The sequence below is a fragment of the Prunus dulcis genome, chromosome 1, assembly GCF_902201215.1.
Source record: "Prunus dulcis chromosome 1, ALMONDv2, whole genome shotgun sequence".
Lineage (NCBI taxonomy): Eukaryota > Viridiplantae > Streptophyta > Magnoliopsida > Rosales > Rosaceae > Prunus > Prunus dulcis.
Genome location: NC_047650.1, coordinates 40278434 through 40300847, shown reverse-complemented (window position 1 = coordinate 40300847; position 22414 = coordinate 40278434). Strand labels below are relative to the sequence as shown.

The window sequence follows — 22414 nt, the reverse complement described above, 5'->3', positions numbered from 1 at the left end:
CAGATTCCGGTGAGCAGAGCCAACGGCGGTAGCTGAACCTGGTAGAGAAAGGACGGGGGAAGGAAGGCGGTTCAAACCGGTCCGGTCTCGAGGCCAGTCGTTGACGGTGGCGGCGGCGGCGGCGGCTTAGAGAAGCCACCGGCTGTGCAGAAAAAAAAGAAGAAAGGAAGGGGGCGGTTCGCGACCGGGCTGTTCGCGACCGAGAGAGAGAGAGAGAGAGAGAGAGAGAGAGAGAGAGAGAGAGAAATTAGGTTTTTATCAAACCAACTTTGAAATAATTACGATTGTGCCATTGGTGATGTTTTGCTTGTAACTTCTTCATTTCAACTCCGAATCGAGCTCTTTACATGTCTACGGACTCATCTCAATACGACCTACGTAACCATGCCACTCGTTGTCCCAAAATCCTTATGGATAAGAAAATGACCAAATTACCCCTATCCCAAGAGTAAATTCGTAATTTCACTTAAGTAAATTAAATAGGTAATTAAATTTGGAGTCGGGGTGTTACATAATCCGAAAAATTAAGGGTGGACTTCAATTGTAAGGGTGGACCCTACAAATTTAGGGTGGACTCAAAATTATAAGGAACCGCAACCTCTTATTAATGAGAAGCAGAAATCAAAATGTGCGAGAAAAGTTCTCATATATCGCTTACTTTGGAGTTAATCCCTATAATCATGCAAAGAAGTCTAAGACAAGAACAGAAAGCATAAAGGCAATAATCCCTATACGCCAATTGCAATTTCTAGATCAACAAAATACAATATCCATACTCACAGCACAAAGCAACCAAGCAGTTCGGCACAGAGTGTTCTATGAGGTTCATCACGCCAATCGTATTCAAAGATACGAGTAGACAGGACTTTAACGGATAAGGATCTTGCATCGTCACTATCAGTGGCAGGATCATACGCTTTGGAGACGGAATATTCAAATGTTTGGACCATAAGATGCATCTTCTCACCACACCCATTAAAAGGATATTCATAGTCTCGCAAGTAAGAGGCCAAAACAAAGCAGACTTTTGTACCTCCTAAATGGGCAAAACTAGACGAGCTCTTCGTCTAGCTACCAACGTCGATTAGGCGCCCTTGCAAGGGGCGGCAAACCTTGGATGCGCCGAATGCGAGACTCGTTATTGTACATGCAGTAGGCTACTATACGCCAATCATCTTCAGCAACTTTTACGTAGGCAAAGAGTAACTTATCCTTGGTGCCACCAGGACGATTTCGACAAGTCCACAACTAAAGCCCTCCCTACGAAAGGAAAAGGACTGCTTGCGCACATAGAATGCAGTATTTCCCATTCCCGCTTTGAGTTTGCCACGTCAAAGCAGAACACCGGCTGGAGTGTCTTGGGTGCACACCATGATCTTAGTGCTGGCAATGGCATAAGAGAAGTTATGACCAATGTTTTAAAAGGCGAGGCGTTGATGCGAGGCGTTTTAGTCGCGCTATGCAAGGCGTAAGCCTTTTGAATATTAATTTATTTTAATAAGAAAAATTATGAATAATACAATACCATTAAATTATACGAAATTTCAAATTACAGTTGCGAAACATTAAAGAGAAAAATAGAGTGGCGTACTTGCAGTATAAAGATTAAGAGATTTCTTGAAATTGATAAAGATTATCTGGTAAGAGTAGAAATTAGGGTTATACTATACTATATATATATATATATATAAGTCCATATGTTAATATATTAATTTAGGAAAAAAAAAAAAGGGTAAGAAGAATAAAGGCTACAGTCGCCAGGAGTTAGAAAAGGGCAAGAATCTTTGGTCTTTATTTATGAAAGTTCATCTTTACCCCAAAAAAGAAAAAAATAAAAACAAAAAGAAAAAGAAAAGGGCAAGAAAGATATTATCAATATTGAAATTGAAAGCCACAGCCAACAGCTTGCTTGGGTTTTATATTTTTAAAAACACTCAAGTGAAACGACATCGTTTCATTTAACCCTAAAAACAAAATATGCGACTCTTCTTCCTCGCAGAGTCATTTTCCTCGCAGCCATTTTGCAGACTCATCTGCGCAATCTCTTCCGGTTCAGAATTGTCCAGATCTAGCGCCGCCTCGCTCCGCCTCGCTCCGCCTAGCCATGCCTTGCAACGCCCCTTCACGCCTTGCCCGCGCTAAAAGTGCAACTCGCGAAACAGCCGACCGCCTTAGGAGATTACCTGCCTTTGAAACCACTGGTTATGACCGTAGGCCATCAGGAAAAATGGAGAGTTCTCATGGAAACATGGAGGGTACGGGAGAGGGGCCCACGTTTTGCATCTCTTGTTGTCGAATACCTCGAAAGACACATCGCTGCGGCAGGCTGTGGGATTACCCGCAAGAGCATAGAGTCTCCCGCGCAGCTCCACCAGCAGAGGATGAGGTTTGCCTCCTTGGCAATTGCTAATAAATCTTTTGGGCTTGATGATGATGTTGTTTAGCTGTGAACTACTGGATTCAACAGTAGAAGTTAAGGTTGAAGGCATCTCAAAACCACAAAGTTCTGTGCCTGACCGACACTCGCCAGGAGACACAAAGCCGCAGGCGAAAAGAATTTGGGAGCCAAAGACGCCGCAACCCATAAGGCGGGGAAGGGGAACACCGTCTTCATCATTGTAAGAGCAAGCCACTTTTGATAACTGACTAGCAGTAGTACTCGATTCAGAGGAGTAGGAGGAATTTAATAAGTCTTTCAGTTGGATGGCATGGATGGTTCAAATCACAAAGGACATCATACTTGGTTTCGACGACACATATATACAGATGCTTCAAACCCCACCCAAGATTGTCAGGAACTATCGGCAGCGTCGGCAGATGCATGTATCCAACAAGGAGTGTATAAACTCACAATAAGGTGCGACCAAGGCAATTGCAAACTTGCGATATGTTTGCATAATCTCAAAACCCTAATTTAGTTAGGAAGATAAATAATAAAATATACAATAAATAAAAAGGAAGTGCAATTTAGTTTAGATTTTAATAAGAAAGTTTTTGTTTCCGATTTTAATAAGAAAGTTTTGGTTTCAGTTCCCTTTGGTTAGGAGGAGGAGCTGTCTACCAGCCGACCAATCCCAAGTTCTCTTTTGTTTCCGATTTTATTAAACTGTTTTAATCTGTTCTAATTAATTTTTTTTGAAATAATTAATAGATCAACACAAACAGCAAAGAAGATGAGCTTGAATCAGCTTTATATAAGGCTTCATGACCATGGGAACTTACAAGACTGATAATTGTGATTGTTAAAGCGTACGTAGAAGGAGATAAGCCAATGCTTGATTTATTTTTAGATGGGTTCTGGCATGGAGAAGGCACACGAGGCTTGATTTCTCAACTTCTTCTTTTGGCGGTCGATCAAACATCTTTCGAACATTGTAAGTTTATCCACCTTCACTGCCACAAGCTCGAAGCAGATGATCCTGCCGATTTTGAGGCTGAGAAACTGTATATGTCTCAAGATTTTATCAACATGATGTGAAGGAGAACTCCCTTTCTCAAAGAAACGCTTGAGCGAGGCTATAGTTTCATTCATGGTAAGTTTTCTAGCTTACAGATATAAAATGTGATTCAACGTATTACATATGAGGTCGTTGGTCACGATTACTCGACCAATTGCTAAGAACATAATATCAATGTTTTCAAAGACAAGGCGTATAGGCGAGGCGTTTTTAGTAGTGCCACGTGAGGCGTAAGCCTTGAGGAATTCTGACAAGTAGAAGGCATTTATTTAAAATTCAAAGACAACAATAACCAAATTATCAAGAAACATGTCAATTTGCCTTATAGAGTTTATTACTCATATAGTTGAGCAGGAAGGCGTGGAGTGAAAAGGACTTCAAGTGGGGTAGCTTTATTGTTGGTCACTCCCACCGTCTCACCCATGTCGACCGTTTCATCCGTTGGAGTTCCAATTTCAAAACCGTGAAGCAAAGAAGCAAGTGTTAATGCTATAACCTTAAGGGCAAGTGACATTCCAGGACACATTCTTCTACCACTTCCAAATGGAATTAACTCGAAATCATGACCCTTAACGTCAAAGCTCTTGTGGGTTGTGAGAAATCGCTCTGGTCGAAACTCATTCGGGTCGGACCAAACCCTCGGGTCTCGATGAAGCTTTGAAAGGTTAACAAAGAGGCGCGTGCCTGCCGTGACATGATAGTCACCGACCATGCAATCTTCAGTCGACTCGTGAGGCAGGGATAATGGTCCAGCAGGGTATAAACGCGTTGATTCTTTAATAATGGCTTGGAGATAGACCAAGTTCTTGATGTCTGATTCCTTCACTTGTCTGCCTTTACCAATGATTTGGTCTAGCTCTTCCTGAGCCTTCTTGAGAGCTTCGCGGTTGTTGAGAAGTAAAGCCAGAGCCCATGTCATCTGCACCGCAGGCGCCTCTACGCCGGCTACTATAAGAGCCTGCAAGAAAAGAACACATTGCAACACGCATAACATGCATAATTTTTTGTTCACCAAATGATATGTTATGTCGTTTTTTGTTATAATCAAGTGAAAAGGTTCATAGTGGAGCAAAAATTGAATAGAGGAAACACTGTCACATTATCTTTTAATATTATAAAAGAAAAGAAAAGAAAAGAAAAGAAGCGCACACCATGGAAGTTGCTTTGTTGACAGTATCAGCATCATAATCTGTAGTAATCTCATTAGCACCATCAACATCAAGAATGGAAAGCATCACATCCATGAAATCAAGCTGATCATCATCACCCTTCACTTGGCCTGAAATCTTCCTCTTCCGCTTGTGCTCTTCTAGCCATCCATTAAACACAAGATCAAGCTCCTTGGCTACCTTCTTCATGGCCCTCTCATGGCCACCCAAGTCCAACCACCTCAACCAGGGAATCGCATCGGACAGCACAAAAGTCCCAGACAATCTCAGAAAATCCATGTACGTCTCCTTCTTTAAATAATAGTTACTGCCTTTGGAATTTGAGCTTGTAGCTTCCCCAAATCGTTTCCCTACAATCATCCTAAACACAATGTTTTCATTTATGTCCAAAAACCATTCCCTCATCTCCACCAACGCCTTGTTCGAACCGGTACTGCTCTTCCCGTTGGTCACGCATCGCTCGTATATTCCTTTCATGGACGCCTTCACTTCGGATTCTCGAACGTGTTTGAGCATCTCAAGGCGGCTGTTGGAGAGAACCTCAAGCAGAACTATCTTGCGAACTTGGCGAGAGTAGTGGCTGTAAGGGCTGAAGGGGAACAAGGCATAGTTGTAGGCCATGATTTCAGCCGCCATGAATTTCGGACGACTAGCAAACACTTTGTCGTTGGTAGTAAAACACTCTTTTGCTATTTCTGAGCTGCTTACAATCAGAGCTTTTTGCACTCCTATATTTATCGTGAAGATTGGCCCATACCTCTCAGCCATTTTACCCAAAACTAAATGGGGTGGTTTTGAACCTCCTAGTAAGTGGAGGTGGCCGATTATAGGCCATGCCCCCCCAGCTTTTGGTGGTGATTTTCTTTCCCCTCTTGATTTCATGAAGAGAGAGTAAAGAAAGAGTGAAAAGGCAGCTGCCACAAGAGGTATCAAAAGATCAGATGAGCATGAGAAGTTAAAAAACTCCATGGCTGGGTATAGTTGTTCTTCAATTGGGTTTGAGTTTGAGGATTTGGAGCTGAAAAACTTGTGACATATATAAGAGCATCTTCAAGGAAGTATACGCAAATAAAATGGGCAAAATTGTACCATATAATAACCTAGGTTGCAGCATTGCCTATCCGGAGAGAATAGGAAAATGCTTATGTGGCTGCTCCTTTTCCCACTCCCTTAAAGTTGCTCTTAGAAAAATCGATTGATGTTGATTCGTGCCAATTGAGGACAAACACATTGACGACAATGACTGGGAAAGAACAACCAATTAGAAGGCATGCACACCCAACATGTGACATCAACAAAACAACAAGGAAATGATAATTCCGCAACAGTGTTAAGACGTGTGTTTAATGTAATTCATGCATTTCATGCACTTAAGCTTTCCTGTAACATTAACATCATGTTCTAAAGCTAACGCATAATGACACCCATTAGGCCCCATTACATTGGCATGAAACGAGCATAAAATAAGTTTGGTAGATAATTATTTTGTGTAATTGGACGTATCTGAATTGAGCCATGCACTGTGTATCATTTATATTATATTATATTTTTTTAAAAGTGTAAACGATAGTCTAAACTAGTGAGGATGAGGTCTCTCAACCATACACTACTATAATGTTACGAGGGTTCGAATATCTGAAACCACTAGTCTGCAAGCGTGTCTTTACCGAAAGTGCAAAGACAAGAACCAAAGAGGCTATAAATAAAAGCAAAAAATTTGATCCAAGGACATCCAATTTCTCTCAAGAACAAACAACTTATTTGAACAACCTTCAAATACTCTCGACTCAAACACCTTATCAAAGCGTCTCATAGCATACCAAAATCAAGACTTGAATCAAATCATCTTCTACTCTTTGAATTCTCAGTTGACAACTCCTTATTAGAATTCTTTTTTTGATTTTTTTTTTTTAGCATACCAAAATCAAGACTTCCATTAGACACTTTTGTATTTGAACTTGTATTGTACTTTCTATTTGATATTAGTTTAAAGTTATTATTTCTTCCAAGTTTTATTCCATAGCCAGTGAAATGTTAAAGTCCTCTTAATTGAGGCATAGAAAAGAACTTTCCAAGTCAGATTCCTCACTTGGAGTATAATGGCTTTGATTAGAGGTTGAGATCAACGAGCGCAATACATTCATCAATTCACTTCACCACAGGTCATCTCTCCCTACAAGGAGAATCAAATACTAGTAGTGGCACGCCTAACGCACTCAAAGAAAAAAGACCAACATTGAGCCCATCCTAAGGGTGAATTTAGAGTTTCTTGACCAGCAAGCAACTCATTGCAGCCAAAATACAACCTGCAAGAAACTCGGGCATTGAAAGGACCTGCCCCAAATTTCCCCAAATCCGAGATGAATCCTGTGGAATTCCCGACATCACCCCGATGCCGAGCCCACTTCTAAAGTTATACTCTTTTTCCTAAAATAAAATAAGGGTACGAGACTTTCTGCCGAAATTTCGGCAGAGTCTCCCTTGTAAATTGGACAGTTCCCAAAATTTCAACATGCATAAAAACACATTTAATATTCCCAACGGGCAGCATGCACAAAATAATTTCATGCAATTCACATAAATAGCATTCGGCCTTCCAATAATTCTCAACAAACTACCAAGCACACTAACAAATCAATTCATGCCTTAAACAAGGCAAACAATAAATTCAAAGACGAATTATGACTACTAACTACAACATACATCATCTAACTTTTTCAAATCCAACATACGAGGTTTTAACCTCCTAACACAATCACATCTATGTCCGCGGCTGCACCTAATAACCTTAGGCTGCCTACGTACCCTCCCTGAGGGATCAAGCCACACGTAGTTCTTCCTTAAAACCCAATTCCACACATAAGCAATACCTTATTTCATTTCTTTGTATTTCACATAATCTCCTCATACGCCGGTACAACTAACGCCAAGTATGGGGCCTGTCAACACGCCGGATAACCTACGCCACATGCGACCATACCATACTATCACAATATCTCCCCATACGCAGTACAACCAACGCCACGTATGGGGCCTGTCAACACGCTGGATAACCTACGCCACGTGCGACCATACCATACTATCACAATATCTCCCCATACTCCGGTACAACCAACGCCACGTATAAGGCATGTCTCAACGCCAGATAACCTACACCACGCGAGACCTGAACATCATATCACAATATCTTCCCATACGCCGGTACAACCAACGCCACGTATGGGGTCTATCGACACGCCGGATAACCTACACCATGTATGACCTCAACACATTATTATATAATCTCCCCATATGCCGGTACAACCAACGCCACGTATGAGGCATGTCTCAACGCCGGATAACCTACGCCACGTAAGACCTCAACATCATATCACATATCTCCCCATACGCTGGTACAACCAACGCCACGTATGGGGCCTGTCCGCCCACCGAATAACCTACGCCACGTGGGACCTAGCTTTCACAGGGTGGTACTTGTAGTGTAACCAAAATCCGGGGAGGTACCTAAGGTAGTGCGTATAGCGCTTCAAACTGACATTCTAGACTCCTTTTATACCTTTACAAACGTATATAAATATATAATTTACTTCTAATATTGTGTAAACCTCAACAATAGTCTAGCACCAGATAATCCCCCTGGGAAGGTGAGATTACTCCGGGAGACTCACGGTCAACCAAGGGTCAAACTACCCTAACCCTGGTCAAACGGGGCCACGACCTCCAAATTCCTATCCGAAAGTTCCTATGGGTTCTACAAGGTATAGGACACTCGTCCTGCAAGTTTGGTTCAGATCGAACGGTTAGATCGCTCACGATCGCACTATCTGACGGTTAATATAAAACATACACTTTAAATTATTAAATCGGAACCTCCGGGGCTCCGATTCACGATCCTAGAAAATACCTAGATTAACATATATTAAATTTGAGACCATCCAACGGTCCTAACCTATCGAACCCAGATAACGTGCAATAGGCGATATCCGTTCGATAGTCAAACGACGTCCGAATTGAGATCCGCGAAATCCTACGCACTCGTGACAATCTAAGGATCTCATCGAGACACAGTGCAACTTCACTACCCTCGCGCACGTGCCGACACCGCTAGGTGCCCAAAGCGATTACGCATCGCCGAAAAATCTCAAAATCACGGCTCCAAACTCCTACCCTAGGTATAACACCTTATTTGGAGCCACTTTTGTTCTTGGACCTACCCCAAAAACTGATCGGAAAGTGGCCAGAATCGAGATCCCAAAATCGGCCGAATTTCAATTCGTAAATCGAATTGCCTACGCTCAAAATCGATGCAATCCTACCCAACCATCAGCTAAAGCATGGAAAATAGGTAGAAATTCATACCTTGCTCGTAAGAATCGGTGGCCGGAGGAGAGAGATTGAGCTCCTTGAATTTTGGGTTAAAACCGGTTGAATTTTTGCATTTTTCGGCGAGCACAGGGGGTTCCAGTGGCTGAGATTGGTTGGGATGGGAAGAGGAAGATGGCACGGTTCTTTTGGGACCGGTGCCACCCCAAGCGGTGGCCGGATGCGACGGTGGTGGCCCAAAAACCACCGCGGTGAACAGTAACAAAGGGGGCTGTTTCTGCGCGCAGGGAGGGAGGGAGAGAGAGAGAGAGAGAATCTGATTTTTATTGAAAAAATCTCATTTCAAAATATTTACGGTTTTGCCACTGAACTTGTTTTGCTTGTAACTTCTTCGTTTCAACTCCGAATCGAGCCCACTACGTGTCTACGGACTCATCTCAGTACGTCCATCCCAAAAATAATAGTCACTGCCCCAAACTCCTTTCGGGTAATAAAATGACCAAAATACCCCTACCTCAAGGGTAAATTTGTAATTTATCTTAAATAATTTAAATAATTTAAATAAGGGGTTTAATTTGGAGTCGGGGTGTTACAGGCATCGCAGTGTTCACCCCAAAAGCCCACACACACTTTTGACACGTACACTGGCTCAGAATCAGATGCCATAGCCAATCGATATTCATATATACCCAATAAAATCATGCCGTGGAATTTCAGTTTCTCAAGCATCGGTCACTTCTACTACAGGTATGACCAATTCATTTCTCATTTAAGTTATAAAAATGGACTTGGTGTCTTCTAGGGGCCTCAAGAAAAAAAGAAAAGAAAAGAAAAAAAAGAATATCATCACCAAAACCCATCAACACCACAAACCCACAAGCACAAGAAGAAGAAGAAGAAAATTCGAACAGTCCAAGTGGGGCAGCAAGGCTCTTGGTTTGTTCAGAGAGAGAGAGGATGGGGAGGGTGGGGTGCCAAGAGTTGCACACCCAAGTCCAAGCCACAATTCCAACAGTCCAAACCACAAACCCATCAACGCCACAAACCCACCTGAATAATTTAGCCAGAGAAAAATTCTTATTGTATGCTGTCATAAAAAATAAAAATCAGAGAAAAATTCTTATTTTACCTAATAAATATATCTAGAAGAAGAAAGCCAAAGTCGGTCAAGCAAGTCGGTAGCCAAATAGAAGCTTGGAGAATTTTCTGGAAGATAACAAATATGTGGCTATTGTAGGTGGGATGGAGAGCAAAGTCGACAACAACAACTATAAACAGGTATGAAGCCTATTTATGTAATTAACCAAGAATCAAAAAAGAAGTCAAGAAGGAGAGTGATTATAGAGCTAAGAAGTCCTTGTGAGGAGTGTGAGTGTTTTAGAGTTTGTTTCTAGAAAGTGAGAAAGAGTGCTTGTAAGAGTTCGTCTTTTCCTTGAGAGTTGTTTTGTTGTAATATTTTGTGAGTCTAATACAAGTAATTTGTTTATTTATTTTGTCTTCAATCAATTTATATTACAGTTGTGTACTCTAATTTTCTCAATAATATTCTAATAATTACTCCAATATATGGGTAAGGAGATCAAACTCATGTGCGGAGAGGGGTGCACTGTCTTGGCCAAATGATATTCAACTACCACCCTGATTAATCCAATTCCTTTCTTTTTTCTTTTTTCTTTTTTCTTTTTACTTTTTTTTTTTTTTTTTGGGTTTTGGATTACCTGTTATAATCAATAACTCTAAGAATTGTTTATTCATTATGTGTTAATAAACAAAAGAAATCAAGAATCATAATAAGGCAAGTATCTTCAGACACACGCAGAAAAAAAAAAAACAAACAAAAAGTACTCGATTGGGACCTTTCAAGTTTGAGGATTAGAATTGCTCTGACATCATACATTGAGAGACTTGAACAACAAACTTATTTGAACAACCTTCAAATACTCTCGACTCAAATACCTTGTCAAAGCGTCTCACAACATACCAAAACTCCTAAAATTGTTTATTCATTATGTGTTAGTAAACAAAAGAAATCAAGAATCATAATAAGGCAAGTATTTTCACACAAATCAAAAAAAGAAAAAGAAAAAGAAGAGTGCTCGATTGGGACCTTTCAACTTTGAGGATTTAGGGTTGCTCTGACCTTTGGTTGTTGGGCTCATACATTGAGAGACTTAGAGATGAAAGCATGGGTTTAGGGCTGATAAGGCTTTTATTTAATTTTATATCTTCTTTGGAATTAAAGTTTACACTACTACATTTTACACTTTGCGCGACGAAGAGAATTTCGTCGAGCAAAATACATTGTAGTCGCACAAATTTTAACGCGACAAAAACTTCGTCGCCCAGAATCCGTCGCGCAAAGATCGTGAAGAAAGACTTTGCGCGACGAAAAAATATTGGTCGCGCAAAACCTTGCGCGACGAAACACATTGGTCGCGCAAAGGTTTGCGCGACGAAAAATATCCGTTGCACAAAGTTTTGCGCGACGAAACACATTGGTCGCGCAAAGTCTCAAAAAAATTTATAAAAAATAAAAAAGTTCCGCGTCCCATTTTTGGTACCCGCCCACATTTTTAGAGTTTTGCACGACGAATACTAACGTTCGCGCAAATATTTGCGCGACGAAATATTTTTTGTGTTTTAAAATTTTGTAATAAAATAAACTAATTTAATAGTTTGCGCTACAAAATATTTTGTCGCGCAAGGTTTTTGACTTTTTATTTTATTATTTCTTTAATATTAATTTATTTATATTAATGTTCTCAAATTTTTACTTTTTAAATGTAATTTAATTGTATGATCTTTTTTAAATCACTTTATATTAATTTAATTATATTAATTTTTTCAAATTTTTACTTTTTAAATTTAATTTAATTGTAAGATTTTTCTTAATTACTTTAATTTAAATTGACATATTCAAAATAAAATTACATATGAAAAATAGTGATCAAATTATCCAATAAATATATATATATAATATTCAAAATGTACACATAAATTAACAAAGTACAATAATAAAATCCTAATACAAGCATATTGTGGTGGTAGTGGCGGATGATATGTTTTGATAGCTTCCTAATCCTCAACTTTAGCCATCAAAGTCTCGATGATTACCTACAAAAAAACAAATATGGTCAAATAACAACAACAAAAAAAAAAAAATGCATAATCTCCCCTAAAATTGTTATACCACAAATCCAACCCAAACTCCAATCTCTCCCCTTTACTCAACCCCAAACCCCACACAAACTCAAAACTAACTCCAAAAACACATATTAATGAAAACAATTTAAAATTTGGAGAGAATATTCCTTTTGGCAAGATTGAGAGTGAGTGAGAATGAGAGGGAGAAGTGAGTGTGAGAGAATTAGATAAGATAGTGATAGAGAGATGAGAGAGTGAGAGATAGTGAAAAGATAGATGAGAGAGTGAGTGAGAGATAGTGAAGAGAGAGATGAGAGATTAAGTGAGAGGAGTGAGTGTGAGAGAAAGGGTGGGATTTGGGGAGAGGGAAAGAGAGAGGAGAGGTAAGAGTAGAGAAAGAAATTGAGAAAATGGTGGAGGAGTTATTTCGGTTTTTAAAAACCGTATCACTTTGCGCGACGAAAATACTGTTGGTCGCGCAAAGTTTTGCGCGACGAAACATATTGGTCTCGCAAAGTTTTGCGCGACGAATATAGGAATATTGGTCGCGCAAAGTCTAAAAAAAATTATTTTTTGAAAAAAAAAAATTCCCGCATCCCATTTTTGGTACCCGCCAAAATTTTTAAATTTTTGTGCGACGAAAAATACATATTGGTCGCACAAAGTCTAAAACAATTATATATAAAAATTCCCGCGTCCCATTTTTGGTACCCGCCCAAATTTTTGCGCACGAAAAATATATATTGGTCGCGCAAAGTTTTACGCGACAAAACATATTGGTCTCGCAAAGTTTTGCGCGACGAATATAGGAATATTGGTCGCGCAAAGTCTAAAAAAAATTATTTTAAAAAAAAAAATTCCCGCATCCCATTTTTGGTACCCGCCAAAATCTTTAAATTTTTGCCCGAGGAAAAATACATATTGGTAGCGCAAAGTCTAAAACAATTATATAAAAAAATTCCCGTGTCCCATTTTTGGTACCCGCCCAAATTTTTGCGCGACAAAAAATATTGGTCGCGCAAAGTCTAAAGTTTTTTTTTAATTTTAAAAACCCGCGTCCCATTTTTGGTACTCGCCCAAATTTTTTGAGTTTTGCACGACGAACTGTTGGTCGCGCAAACTTTTGAGAGACAAAAATTGGTTCGTAGCACAATATTTATAAAAATAATTGTTATGAATAATAAAAAATAAAAACATTTTATTTTATGATTTAAAATATAATTAAGGTGAAAGCTACTTAATAAATGTATATACTATTCAATTTCTTAAGTGTTATACGTACAAAATAAATAAATTTAAAGCTACTTAATAAATAAATAAATATATATATATATATATACACACACACTATTCAACTATCCAACCATAAGACTTGTTTGTATATACTTCAAGATCGTATACCCCAAAAATCGCAAAAAACAAACATTCAGAGATCTAGTAACGGGACAAAACTTTTCGATAGTTATAAATGAAAAATCACGATTTAACGGTTATTTTAACTCCGATTTTGATGATTTTTTTTACAGCTACACTCCTTGACCCTATATGAATATAATGACTGAATTTGATCTTCAATTTAAAACATTTGCACTAGTGGATACCACAAAATCTTATGTTATATTTAACGAAAGTATAAATAAACTCTTAATTGTTAGTGAATATATTGTTTTGATGGCATATGCATTCTACGAAACTAGTTTCAACGATCCAACCGTCAAACTTGTTTTTTTAACCGTCAAACTTGTTTTTTTATACTTCGAGATCATATACGCCAAAAATCGGAAAAAATAAACATTCATAGATCAAGTAACGGGACAAAACTTTTCGACGGTTATAAATGAAAAATCATGATTTAATGGTTATTTTAACTCCGATTTTGATGATTTTTTTACAGCTACACTCCTTGACCCTATATGAATACAATGACTGAATTTGATCTTCAATTTAAAATTTTTACACTAGTGGATACCACAAAATCTTATGTTATATTTAACGAAAATATAAATAAACTCTTAATTGTTAGTGAATATATTGTTTTGATGGCATACACATTCTATGAAACTAGTTTCAACGATCCAACCGTCAAACTTGTTTGTTTATACTTCGAGATCATATACGCCAAAAATCGGAAAAAATAAACATTCATTGATCAAGTAACGGGACAAAACTTTTCGATGGTTGTAAATGAAAAATCATGATTTAATGGTTATTTTAACTCCGATTTTGATGATTTTTTACAGCTACACTCCTTGACCTTATATGAATACAATGACTGAATTTGATCTTCAATTTAAAATATTTACACTAGTGGATACCACAAAATCTTATGTTATATTTAACGAAAGTATGAATAAACTCTTAATTGTTAGTGAATATATTGTTTTGATGGCATATGTATTCAAAAAAACTAGTTTCAACGATCCAACCGTCAAACTTGTTTGTTTATACTTTGAGATCATATACGCCAAAAATCGAAAAAAAATAAACATTCAGAGATCAAGTAAGGGGACAAAACTTTTCGACGGTTATAATGAAAAATCAAGATTTAACGGTTATTTTAACTCCGATTTTGATGATTTTTTACTGCTACACTCCTTGACCCGATATGAATACAATGAAATAATTCGATCGTCAATTTGAAATATATATTTTCTAACAAAAACTCAATCCGAACAACAAGAATATATTTTTCTAATAAAAATCCGATCCGATCTAAAATAATAAATTTAAAGCTACTTAATAAATATATATACCGTTTAATTTCTTAAGTGTTATGCATACAAAATAAAAAAACAAAAATAAATTGGTTTAGGTGACAAAATGTTTGGATTACGTCATGCAAAGATTTTTAAAAATAATTTTTTTATTTTATTTATTTTTATAAGGACTTTGCGCGACGAAGTTTACTTTTCGTCGCGCAAAGTCACTTTGAGCGACGAATTATTTTTTGTCGCGCAAAATTGGTCGCTCAAGACTTTGAGCGACGATGTATTGTCGTCGCGCAAAAGTTTGTCGCGCGAAGTGACTTTGCGCGACGAATTATTTTCCGTCGCGCAAGACTTTGAGCGACAAAGTTTCAAGTTTCGTCGCGCAAAGTGACTTTGAGCAACGAATAATTTTTCGTCGCGCAAAATTTGGTCGTGCAAGGGTTTTTTTTTTACTAGTGTTAGAATCTTCAAGTAATTGTCCTCCAAAGAAAATAATATTGGGTCTCAACTCAAGTGTGACCTGTTGAAGACGCATTTCATGACGATCAGTAGCTTTAGAATCACATTACAACATTTTCAAGCAGGCAAATACTCAATGTTAAAATTGTAAAACCCAAAATAACACTGAAAATAAAACAATTTATTGATTCGAATGGACACTGTGTAACGATACATCTAGTGCATCTCACTATTTCATGACAGTCCCTATCAACTTCATGTAACTTCCATCCCACATAATAACATGGTAGTTTTCTTTATTTATGATGCTCATATAGTTGAGCAGGAAGGCGCGGAGTAACAAGGACTTCAAGAAGGGTGGATTTATGGTTAGTCAACTCCATTGTCTCACGCATGTCAACAGGCGTATCCCCTAGGGTCGCAATTTCAAACCCATGAAGCAAAGAAGCAAGTGCCAACGGCATCATCTTCATGGCCAAAGATGCCCCTGTACACATTCTTCTTCCACTGCTAAATGGTAGCAACTCAAAATCCTGACCACTAACATCAATGTTCTTGTGGGTTGTTAGAAATCGTTCTGGCCGGAACTCATTTGGTTCAGACCACAGCTTTGGATCTAGTTGGATCTTTCCAATGTTGATGAAGACAGGAGTCTTTGCTGGGATATGGTAGCCTCCTACAATGCAATCTTCTCTGGACATATGGGCCATTGCAAGTGGTCCGGGAGGGTATAAACGCATTGCTTCTTTGAGAACCGCGCGGACATAGACCAAGTTGTCGAGGTCAGACTCCTTCACTTGCCTCTCTCTTCCAACATTTTGGTCTAATTCTTCTTGGGCCCTTTTTAGGGTTTCAGGGTTGTTGAGAAGTAAACAGAGTGCCCATGTCAATGTCCCTGTAGTTACATCTACACCTGCTAAGAGAAGAGCCTACGAAACAAGTACACAAACTTACATTGGGTAGATGAAGGCTTTAGATTTTGTGTATCCAACGGTTTAGTGATTTGGCTGAGAATTTAAAGCCACGCTTATAGGAAAGAGAATCGAATTACACGGATTTACTCAGTTCTGCACGAAAAAACTAAGTGACAATATTGACAGCACTTAAGCGCCAGTAAAAGCCTTAAGAGACAGAAGTAAAACTTTTTCTATTCTATTTAGCAATGTCCCTTGCATGTTGTCTTTTTTTCTTGCTTTTATTACAAGCGATATTGATGGTATGGAGATCCGAATATAGGACCTCAAGGGTAACTGCTCATAATAAGTTGAGCTACAAGCCCCTTGCTTTGCATGTGGTTAAAAAGATTTTTCGTATTAGTATATATTTACCCTATTGTCAATTAAAGTCATATGATTGAATCAAAGTTTAAACTGATTGTTTTATATAAAATTAACAAACTTGTATGAATGTACTAATCAGAGTTAAATGAAAGTTGTAGTTTCATTAACAGGAATAATATATAAAGTGCCAAGTGACGAAGTTGGTACGTATTAAAATGTGTACATACCAGGGAGGTAGCTTTGTTGATTGTATCAGCATCATACTCCTTGGTAACTTTCAAATCATCATCAAGAAATGAAATCATGGCATCCATGAAGTCACGGTCATCATCACCCTTCACCCCACCAGAAATCTTCCTCTTCTGCTTATGCTCATCTAGCCATCCTTGAAGCAGTTGATCTACCTCCTTAAATTTCTTCCTCATTGCCTTCTCATGGCCACCCAAGTCCAACCACCTCAAGAAAGGAACCGCATCTGAAACCACCAAAATCCCAAGCAGATGAAGAACATCATTGAAAATCTTTCTCCCCATCTTTTCGTAATTTGTAACTTCAGAACATCTTTGCCCTAATATCATCATAAATATGACATTCTGACTTATGTCCATAAACCATTCTTTCATCTCCACCACCACCTCATTTGAACCACTACTCTTCTTGTTCTTCGTCCACCACTCGTATATTTCTCTGATCGCTGTGTTAACTTGAGATTCTCTAATGTGTTTGAGCATCTCGATGCGCTGGTTGGAGAAGAGCTCGTGCATGACCATCTTTTTTATTTCGCAAAAGTAGCGGCCGTAGGAGCTGAATGCAAAGCAGGCATAGTTGTAGCCAAGGATTTCTGGCCCTAGAGATTTGACACGGCTGCAAAAGACTTTGTCATGTGTCTTTAAACACTCTTTCGCCATTTCCGAGCTGCTCACGACCACTCGTCTCTCCACTCCAAACTTTATAGTGAAAATTGGTCCATACTTATCGGCCAATTTCCCAAACACCAAATGGGGTGGCTCTGATGATCTATATAATAAGTGAAGGTGGCCGATTATAGGCCATGCGCCTCCAGCTTGAGGCGGTAACTTTCTTACGACACTTCTTGATTTCCATAACAGAGAATAGAGGTAGAGTGAGAAGGCCAATGTGATTGCCAGAACAGCTACCAGAGATGAAAGGTTGAGGTCCATGGCTCTGTGTTTCTGTGGGGAGCTTTCACGTCTTTCTTGTTTCTTCAATTGTCAGTTACATGTAGATCTCGAGTTTCTTTTGTTTTGGCCGTTGTTATGAAATTGATGATGACATCGCAAGCACTTTGGATCACGGATTATAATGATGTTAGCAGCACAGCTCTGCATGACAGCATGATTTGCTGTGTTCACCTGCACTCAACAGGTAGCAGCTGAGAAATTTGCCTTTTTTTTGGTGTTCTGGGTATATGTGATTGTCATGGATTTTTCAAAGTTTGTTTTGTTGTGCTGCTTCGAGTGTTCCGCCTTTGGACGTCTTCGGTTTTTGGGGGTATGGCATACATCACACTTTCAACGATGATTTATACTACACTTGAATCATGTATTTACTTATGTAGAATGAGAAAATTTATTAATAGGACAAGTCCGTGAAGTTAAGAATACGAAAAAGAATGATTGGTTATGAGACCAACCATTCTTCCTCATTAATCTGCTTTCTGGATTTGCAGGTATTGAATTACAAATTTTAATGTGGTATCCACATAATTTTTCATTATGTGTTATTTAATGAGGAGATATCTAATATCCGAATAATTCTAATACGGATGTATCAGTGAATATCAGTATTGCATTGTGGTGTGATGTTATTTATTGGGTTTGTAGTTGTGCTTTGTGTTATTTCGTTTGGTTTTTGTTCTTTTGACTCTTTTGTATCCAATACATGTGTTACACTCTTTTTCCTACCCCAAAGTTTTGTCCAATATGATTTTCCTTGAGAAGATTTTAATGAGACTGTGTTCCTACATGCAGGTTCCTTTGTAACATTCTCTGATGGTTTCTACATACCCTTTCAAGAAGGAAGTCGTAAATAAGAATAATTCTAAGACCCAAATAAGTAAAATACATTTCGTCCATGTTGTTGTATAATAGAACTCTCTCTGTTTGTTTTGCTTCTTGGCCTTCTATTAAGGCACGTACATATTTTGACACCAACGGAAGAAAAAAGAGAGTACTAGATTGAGACTTTTGACTTTGAAGATTTTCGGATTTATGTGACTTTGATTGTTTGGTTCTTACATTGTTTGGCTCTTCGGGATTTTGGTCAATTGCCTGATTAAGGAATAAAGCTTACCTATATCTGGATACCATTGTGGCGCTATCCCAAGTCAATCACTTAGTGCCATACATTTATTTTTATGATATGACAATATACGATAGGCTTGGGATACCTTCATAGTGACATCCCTATTACATGTAAGTTCTTCTCCTGATCAAGGGCTGAGAATTCAATACATTTCTTTATGATGAATTCTTTGGGTATTCATTGGGGTTGTTTTGTGTTTTCGAAGACCAAGTTTTTTAATTTTGTTTACAATTGTACCCATTGTGAATTTTTTGACAATAAAGTATTTCAATTCTAAAAATGAACGAAAGACAAGTCACGAGAATTTCATGGTTAATTTTTTTTTTTTTTTTTTTTTGAGATAGAAAATGGTATTGCATTCAACTCAAAGAGAACATTACATGGTAAGAACAAGCATGTTAATGATGGCCTCATTAAAACCTTCTCGGGGAAAACCACAAGGGATAAAACCCAAGGTAGGAAAATTACATGGTTAATATGTCTGCCCATGTGATGTCCTTATAATTTTTAACTTAATTGTCAACAATATATACCATTTAGAACTAATCAACGTTTACGTAAAATGATATGAGCACCATATTGAGGTTGAAGAAGGTTTCCTTGTGTCGTAGGAGCATGAGCATAGGATGGAGAGAGATCAAAGGTAAAGTGTTGCAGAATCAATGCCAAGGCTAATTTTGCTTCCTGCATAGCAAAGTTCTGTCCAATGCAAATCCTCGGACCGGCACCGAAAGGGAAGTATGCAAATTGGTTCTTTGTTGCCTTTGAAATTCCTTCTGAAAACCTCTCTGGCTTGAACTCATCTGCATCCTCACCCCACAATTCTTTGTCATGGTGAACAAACATTATGTGTAAGGAGACAAGGACTCCGGCCGGCAATAAGAATTTTCCAAGCTGTGTTTTCTTGCAAGTGGTTCGTGGAAGCTCAACGCCTGCTGGGTATAATCGAAGAACTTCAAGTAAAACCATGGTCACCTGAGACATTTTATATGGTCAAGGTTTCTAATTACCGATATATATATACATATAGCAAGAGAGTATACTCAAAATATATACTTACAACTTTTAGTTGGCTTAGGGCATTAAAGCTTGGTGGGTTGCTTTCAAAGGCTTGCAAGACCTCTTCCCTTGCACGAGCTTGCCAATTCTGGTTTTGACCCAGCAAAATCATTGCCCAAACAAGCAGCGTAGAAGTGCTCTCTGAACCAGCCAAGTAAAACAACCTACACTCCTCAATTACATCTTGAATACTCATTCCAGTGTCTGTCTTGTTCCCATGTTCGCGAATTTCCTTCAAATTGGACTCCATAAGTATACCTAACAAGTCATCTTTATTGTCTTCACCCAACTTAATTTCCTCTTCTCTTTTATTTATAATACCCTTGAGCAACACATTTATTTCTTTATTTATTTCCTTCATCCTCCTGTTATGCTTGGTTGGTAGAAACCTACACCAAGTTAAGGTCGTACGAGATCAATGGTTTTGTGCCGACATGACGAACAACTACTTTAAATAAAGAGTATTTAATTTTACCTCCATCCTGGAATGTAAACACTTCGGACGACTAATGAAAAATTTTTATCTTGCTGTTGCAGGAGCTGAAATATTTTTCTTCCCTCTTGATAGCTACTTCCAAATGCAGCCCGAGCAATCACATCGGCCGACAAATTTTTAAGACATGGCCACACATCGAACTCACATGAACCGTCTTTGGACACCAACCCCTTCCACTCGTTAATCATGTCGCTACAGCTTTGGTAAAATGTTGGTAACATCCCCTATGTACCAAACAAGGAAAAATTTAGGGCAAAAGAAATCCAAAAATTATCGACATATATACATTTTGGAAAAATAGTAGACACAATTGCTAATTAAATCTCCATAAATATAAATGAATGTTGGCGAGTGAGTACCTTTAGCTTCTCTAAATGGAATGCTGGCTTGATAATCTTTCTGTGTTTAGCCCATTTCTCATCTTCAATGTGTAGAAGGCCCTGTACTAGCAACTTGATAAGAGGGTTTGCTGATGGCCTCTGAAAATTTTGACGCTTGTTGAAGATTTCTTTCAAATCTTCTGGGTTCATGATGTTCAACTTTGGCATGGGGCCCATCCAAACAAAAGAATTCCTACCTGCATTTTTTTGGTTTAAAAATTGCACTTAAAAATTGCACCCCTAAATTAAATTTTCATATACAATCCAGTGACCAAAAATGTATTTAACCGAAAAAAAAACTATCCCAGTTAAAACTTATAAAGAAGATTACACACCATACAACATATACATACATGGATAGGGTAGAAAGGTGATAAGAATTAATGTAAAAGTATTTTATACCGTAAGTTTTCACAATTTGATGGACAAATGGCATGACTCGTGGCGCTATATCATGGGAGGTGGAGAGTTTCATGGGTTTGGATTGTGCTTGTCGCAGCATCATTGAGCTATCCTTGGTGTCTCCAAACAAAAGCCTGTAAGAATTGCCTGTAAAGCCTTGCTCCCTCAAGCATCTTTCTAGTTTCTTTGGCCTCAACCACATCCAATTCAGCACCCTACACGCCCATGCAATCACTATGCTCACCCAAACAACACTTAGTACTGCAACCCAACTGGCCATTGATACCTCCTTTTGTGCTAAAACTTGTGCTAGAGATTTTTGAGAGAAAAAGAGAAAAATAGAGATGGGTTTCTAGAGAAGAACTTGTTTGATGGGATGGAAACTGATGCACACAGGATTTTAAACAAGAAGTAATATTTGTCAGAAGAAAAAAGAAAAAAGAAAAGGAAAAAATTTAAAGAGATTCCATTTGAATGGCGGTATTCTAAATCTATGGATTTAGATGACATTATAAGATAAAATTGTTTGTTTATTGTATAACAATCAATGTATATACATCAAGAGTTGAATAAGAAAGAAATAAGAAAACAAGTGAATTTAAAATGATTCTTTGGATATAGTCATTTCATATTCATTTTAATTATACTATATCTAATTATTTCAAATGTATTCAATCTGATATGGAAAAAGTTAATTAATATGGAAATTTAGCATATTCATTTTATAGCAAATCCAAATCCCCCCTTCATCCAAGTGCAACTTAATTAATATATGTAACACCCCACATCAACTAACGGAGACGGGGTGATGTGCCTTGTATGTACATGCCCGCCTCCATCTAGCACGAGGCCAATTGGGAGCTCACTGGCTTCGGAGTAATGAGAACTCCAAAGTTAAGCGAGTTGGGGATAGAGCAATCCCAGGATGGCCCAGGATGGGTGACCCACTGGGAAGTTGCTTGTGAGTTCCCAGAAATAAAACCGTGAGGGCCGAGAGGTGTGTTCAAAGATGACAATATCGTGCTACGGTGGAGCCGATCCCGAAATGTAACATATGGAAAAAAGTTCAAAAGAGTGAAACAACACAAAAAAGAGGGATGTACTTGTTTTTCGCTCCTCTACATTTCCCATATTTGCAGGTTTTTTTTTTCCTAATGACGTTAGGTATAAAAGGAATAAAACCAAAAAGGAAAAGAAAGAAATTCAACAAA

At 38.3% G+C, this 22414-nt stretch overlaps 3 protein-coding genes across 3 annotated transcripts; all 3 read right to left on the bottom strand.

Annotated features, from left to right (window-relative positions):
• Positions 1-3703: 3703 nt before the first annotated feature.
• Positions 3704-5596, bottom strand: LOC117614635 (cytochrome P450 CYP82D47-like). Its single transcript, XM_034343513.1, has 2 exons — positions 4610-5596; positions 3704-4416 (listed from the first exon to the last, which is right to left on the bottom strand). Exons 1-2 carry the CDS (start codon positions 5594-5596, stop codon positions 3793-3795), a joined length of 1611 nt encoding a protein of 536 aa, XP_034199404.1. The 3' UTR covers positions 3704-3792.
• Positions 5597-15423: 9827 nt separating this feature from the next.
• Positions 15424-17829, bottom strand: LOC117615877 (cytochrome P450 CYP82D47-like). The gene is made up of 2 exons (XM_034345044.1): positions 16769-17829; positions 15424-16190 (listed from the first exon to the last, which is right to left on the bottom strand). Exons 1-2 carry the CDS (start codon positions 17720-17722, stop codon positions 15558-15560), a joined length of 1587 nt encoding a protein of 528 aa, XP_034200935.1. The 5' UTR covers positions 17723-17829; the 3' UTR covers positions 15424-15557.
• A 1583-nt stretch (positions 17830-19412) lies between these two features.
• LOC117615568 (cytochrome P450 CYP72A219-like) lies at positions 19413-21486 on the bottom strand. Its single transcript, XM_034344668.1, has 5 exons — positions 21204-21486; positions 20781-20998; positions 20401-20645; positions 19927-20314; positions 19413-19841 (listed from the first exon to the last, which is right to left on the bottom strand). The coding sequence occupies exons 1-5, from the start codon at positions 21481-21483 to the stop codon at positions 19413-19415; spliced, it is 1560 nt and encodes a 519-aa protein (XP_034200559.1). The 5' UTR covers positions 21484-21486.
• Between the last annotated feature and the right edge of the window lie 928 nt (positions 21487-22414).